This window comes from Haplochromis burtoni, unplaced genomic scaffold (genome assembly GCF_018398535.1).
Source record: "Haplochromis burtoni strain Fernald_Lab_line unplaced genomic scaffold, NCSU_Asbu1 Contig_1151, whole genome shotgun sequence".
NCBI classification, from domain to species: Eukaryota; Metazoa; Chordata; class Actinopteri; order Cichliformes; family Cichlidae; genus Haplochromis; species Haplochromis burtoni.
In genome coordinates this window covers 65765-71586 of record NW_024583512.1, presented here as the reverse complement: position 1 = coordinate 71586, position 5822 = coordinate 65765, and the positions used below count along the sequence as shown (strand labels likewise).

The window sequence follows — 5822 nt, the reverse complement described above, 5'->3', positions numbered from 1 at the left end:
TCTTACTCCCAAAGCCCAACATACAGCACTAATGCTGTTACATACTCTGGTAAGCTGTGAGACGTTATCACAAAAGCACTGCTCCAGGAACAACTTTTTTACTGTAGTTCGTGAGTAACATGAAGGTGAATCGTAATGCAGCCGATCAGTTGTGTTCTGGATAACAAATGAGTATATGTGTTTGTTTTTAGCTGTATGAGAGCGGCAATAACAATGGTAAACAATATGTCTAACATTTTTTTGATGCTAGTCATGCTGTGTTTACCTCATAGGACAGCTACAGCGCCTTAGCTCTGTTAGCATAGCTTTGAGACCTTTCGTCTGATTCTGTGACATGTTGAATAGAAATGTTGAATATGGTCTCATTGTGTAAATAAATGTTTTTTTCTGAGAACCTTTTGAGAAGTTGACAAACAGCAGCAGTAAGTAGGTTTGGATGTTTTTCAGGAACCTCATACTCTGGCTATGAAGCTGCAGTTTACTCAGCAGCCTCCAGTTACTACCAGCAGCAACAGCAGCAGAAGCAGGCAGTGGCAGCTGTAGCTGCAACTGCAGCATGGACAGGCAACACCTTTACTAAGAAGCCCCCCTTTCAGAGTAAACAGCTGAGGCCCAAACAGCCCCCCAAACCTCCTCAGATACACTATTGTGATGTGTGTAAGATCAGCTGTGCTGGCCCACAGGTGAGTTCACCGCTGAGTGCATGGATATCTAACAGTCATGTTTAAATGTAAAACGTCTTGTGATATCTCCACTTGTTTTCTATGGAGTGCCTAATGTTGGCCAGCAAGTCTTTCAACCATGCAAAGATAATACATATATGCCATCCAGCTCATCAGCTTGTCTGTGTGCCCTGTACGAGGTCGGTGGGATTCAAATGTAAATGATGCATCATGCAGTTTGTTCCTTTTCAGCTACCAGACACTCTGTGATCAACTCATCAGTGAGTGGTAACTTTGTTGCTTTTTAAAATAATTTTTTAAAATAATTAAAGATTAATATCAGTCTGTACATGCTCCAGAGAGCTTTTCTTCAAATTCTTTAATTCTCACTGGCTTATACAACTTTGTACTTTTGTGTTACTCGCAGCAACAACTCCACCTCATTGTTAGTCCATTTAAAAAACTTGGTGCATTTCCTCGACATTTTGCCGCAACGTTTCAAAGAGCCGGAAAGTAAATAAACGGCAGACAGAAATGAAGCAGGAATCTTGTTTCACGCATGCGCAGTACTGGAACATAAGTGTTTTTGGTCTTTTCAACGTGGACACACACCTCTGAACAGGACTGAAACGCTAGTGTGGACGCGGAGCTTTTTCAGACGAAAACGCAGTTTTCAAATCTATCCGGGCCAGTGTGGACGTAACCACAGACACTGTGGAAGAGCTGCAGATGCATATGATGTGCTCAACAAGCATAAACTAAGACTCACAAATGTGTGCAGTGTTTTGTGTGTAACTTTTGAGGAGTCGTACTTCAATCCACACACAAATATAAAGCAGGTTGACCAAACGTAAAACTGTTTTACAAATCAATGCAAATCTGAAGAAGTACTGATTGTTTCTGCACAATTTATTAGGTTCATCTCACGAATCTGATCATGTTACCTTGCAGAGACCTTTCTGTGGACACAGATGTCAAACCTCCTTAAATACGTGTGGACACAGATCACATCGCATGCTGTTGGGTTCATTTTTGAACTGAAAGTGCATAAATGTGCTAAGCAGTTAAAGCTGTGAGTTAAAAACGGCTGCTGTGTCTGTTTGCTCACTCAGGACAGTCAAACGATCACAGAGCACCACACGCACACAGGGAACACTTATTGTGACTCACAGAAACTGAGTCTGATACCAGCTCACGTTTCTTCTTCTGCACCTCTGTGGAGATGACCCTTCTGCAGGCAGCACTCCTGTTACCATGGCAACCCTCCCTCCGGTCAGGCTTGCGTGAAGAGAGATTTACAGCCTTGTTTCCTTTAGCAGAGTCAGGCTTAAGATTTTATACCTTGTGGTGCTTTCACCAGTGAAACAACCCCCCCTCATATTCCTGAGAGAAGGAGCTTTTCCCTGGGATGTCTGAGACTAATTTAATGCTGCAGCTTCTCACAGATCCACACGGGTAGGCTGCTTTCAGGTCCCAGTGTAAAGCTTTGTTTGTTTTATTTTTTTCAAAACTAGAAGAGGTGATTTATCCATCACAGAGCCGATACACCAGCCTCTAAAGGTTCATGCATGGGTTAAATAATGTGCTCTTACATGCTGGGGAAATTCAGCCAGTGCTCAGCTGCAGACAGAGGGGACAGCATGGTCGTACTGTGGATCATCCACTGGAGTGAGTGTGTGTTAAGTTATATATTTCAAATAAACAGATATTTGATTCAGGTACGGTGGAATAACACTTTAATGTTAATCTTAGCACTCTCTAATAACAGCGACCGTGGCTCAGGGGGTTGGGAAGCGCATCTAACCGGAAGATCGCCGGTTCGATCCCGGGCTCTCTGTCCTGATTCCTTGGGCAAGACACTTTACCCTACCGCCTACTGGTGTTGGCCAGAGGGGCCGATGGCGCGATATGGCAGCCTCGCTTCTGTCAGTCTGCCCCAGGGCAGCTGTGGCTACAACTGTAGCTGCCTCCACCAGTGTGTGAATGTGAGAGTGAATGAATAGTGGCATTGTAAAGCGCTTTGGGTGCCTTGAAAAGCGCTATATAAATCCAATCCATTATTATTATTATTATTATTATTATAATTTTGAATACTGTCTGCCAGCTCTCTTTTATATATTTAATTTATATAGTTTATTCCAACATGTGCATAATAAATGATCCCAAACATGTCAGTGGTCATCCAGGTCTTGGTGGTCTACCATTACTGTTCAAACAAATAATCCCGAACATTCAGGCCACTGTCTGTGTTTGGTAAACTGTTGGTTTCTAGTAAAGCGGTTATTATCTGTGATGATCATTTAGAAAAACACAGGCATACAGTGGAAGCCCTGATGTCCTACGTTTACACTGGGACTTGAAAGCAGCCTACATTAGTGGACCTGTGCGAAGCTTTAAACCTGCCACAAACCCGTATGGCGTGACCTATCGGGTGATTCGTCCACACGTATGGAAGGCCTTGTGAGCGAGCGAGAGAGAAGTTGCGTGTAGTTTGAGACATCTGTGTGCAAAGAAAGGGTTTTGGAGGGTAATATTATCAGATTCAGGAGCTGAACTTAATACACTGTGCGTAAACGATCAGTATTTATTCAGGTTTGGATGTACGCGTTTGTAAAATAGTTTTACGTGTGGTCAGATTGCTTCGTATTTGTGTGGATTAGTCTAGAGGCCGCACACGTGTGGGACATCAACAGTTACACACAAATCATTGCACACATTTGTAAATTTTATTTTACGCTTGTGGAGTACATCGTACACGTTTGCAACCCTTTGAAGATTAGGCTCAAAGCTATGGAGAGAAATTTGTCTCCAAAGTAGAGATGGTGTCTGTGTCCTGAATCCAGACAGCAGAGGGGCCTGTAAGCTGAAGGCTCCGCCTCCCATTCGACTTAGTAAAGACTGACGACAATGAATGTTAGGCTAAATATGGTGTGTATGGATATGATGCTTGGGTTAATTTACTGATAACTAATGAACACACAGAGTTAAGTTCAATGCTTTTCACAGTCAATCATAAGATTTAATTGTTTTATGGTTATTAGTGGACATGGAAGTATTATGTACTGAAGTCAGAGGTAAAGCCATGTGCTCAGTTTGCAGTGAGCAGACTGCTGTGTTGAGGAATCACCGGCCTAAACACAAGAAGCTGCCTGATGCAGAGCAGGTTCAGACATCAGACGTTTGCTAGCAGAGCTTCAGGGATGGAGCAGTTAAGACCAGCTTTGAGATTTTCTACAAATCCCTCAAAAAACAGAAAGCCATTCTTTGATGGGGAGTTTATCAGAGTTGGGTGGACTGACATGGTAATGTGTCCTGAGGAGGGAAAAAACCGTGAACCATAACAAGAATGATCAAGGACGTTTCTGTAAATCTACAACTTCAGTTGACAAAGAGCAACATTTATAAAACATTTATGCAGTCGCTTGTGGGAATGTTGATTAGTGTTTTGTCTCATGAATAATCTGTGTGTCCCTCCAATCTGCATAAGACTTACAAGGAGCACCTTGAAGGCCAGAAGCACAAGAAGAAGGAAGCAGCGTTGAAGGTTTCTCAGAGCAGCAGTAGCAGTGGTAGCGGTGGAGGAGCACTGGCCCGCAATGCTCAGAACCAGCTCCGATGTGAACTTTGTGATGTTTCGTGTACTGGTGCTGACGCCTATGCTGCCCATATCCGTGGAGCCAAGCACCAAAAGGTATGATTCACATTCCCACTGTGTCTTTCACAGCCCACACACTCTGCTGCTAAACCCACAGATGAACAAACGTAGCACCACTCAAGGGAAGGAAGCAGGCTTTGCAGTGGTGTAAGATTTAGCATTGTTACAACAAAGAATGAAACACAGCAGTCATTTGAAGAGGCAGCCTATACTTTCTGTCCACAATGATCGTCAGTGCTCAAGCAAACCTGGCTCTACACAGGAATCTGTTCTAGTGTCTGCTGTATGTAGAATAATCAGAAAGCGTCTGTGCACTCGTTTCTCTTTTCCAGGTTGTAAAACTCCACACCAAACTCGGTAAGCCCATTCCATCCACTGAGCCCAGTATGGTTACTCAGACATCATCCACCACGACAGCTGCTCCAAGCAAGACCACACTGGCTACTTTCAGCAGTTCCAGTACCACCAGCTCTCCATGTGTGGCTACCTCCTCCTCTCCTGCCTCCAGCTCCTCCTACCTGAGGCCCATTAACCTGGTTAGCAGCGGTGTGGCAGGTGTTAAGAGCCCCCAAGCCAACAGCCTTTCTGCTGCCAGTGCTGCTTCAGTGGGGAAAAAAGTCAACACCCCCAAGATCAACTTTGTAGGTTAGTAAGTTGTTTAACAGCAATGCTCTTTGGTCTCATTTGCACCTGTTCATGAAAAATGTGAATAGTTCTGCTTAAAACAATCCTGCTTTATTTGTGACGAGCTTTCCTGATGATTGGAGGGAAACGGGAAGTGTGGCTTTTGATCAAAAGCAGAGAAACTGAAGTTGGGTCTGAAAATGTTGGTTGTAACAGTCTGAATACCAGAGCAGGAGATTTGAAGCTTTTACCTTTTGTTACTTGATGATTTAAAATAAATGCCACCCTGCTGTATTTCACTCGCACTGACTTACTGGCAGGAAGTGTGGATCATGTCCTTTGGTGCAGCTTTTGTTGTTGTTTGTTTGTTTTGAAGCGGGTGGAACAAGCAGTTCAACTTGATCATATTTATAATCCAAACATGAATTAATGGCAGGACTTTAGGCAGTGTTGTAGGATTGGGTTGTGATTGATAGGGGAGGGATTACTGAAGTTAAGCTGCAGGCAGTCATTTTTTTAGGTTATTTAACAGAAAAACAATGACAGTAACTGTGTCTCATAAAGATAGAATTAATCCTTTCTTTTTTTTTTTTCTTTTTTTTTTAAGACTTTTATTTAACTTTTTCCCCAACAAATACAAGACTGGTTCACATCCAAGATAGTAACACTACACAGCACTAGAATATTACACATTCTCCAGAGTCCACAGAGAACTTGTGATAATTTATGTCCATAATTGTTGTCCATTAGAATCCAGTTTACAGGTTGCTCCCAGTGTTTCCAGTGGTTTCTTCCATTTGTCCACAAAAATTCAGGAGCTCCCATCAATATAATGTCCCGGCCTGATCAGAGTCATAACATCAATGATGAGCGACTTCCAT

At 43.0% G+C, this 5822-nt stretch overlaps 1 protein-coding gene across 1 annotated transcript in view; it reads left to right on the top strand.

Moving 5' to 3' along the window:
- Positions 1 to 5822, top strand: part of LOC102303039 (zinc finger RNA-binding protein) — a gene marked incomplete at its 5' end in the record, with an annotated part of 44528 nt that continues 38706 nt past the window's right edge. Inside the window, 4 exon segments of the mRNA XM_005951953.3 lie at positions 1 to 49; positions 448 to 683; positions 4150 to 4353; positions 4650 to 4962. Of these exon segments, the coding sequence (XP_005952015.2) occupies positions 1 to 49; positions 448 to 683; positions 4150 to 4353; positions 4650 to 4962 (802 nt within the window).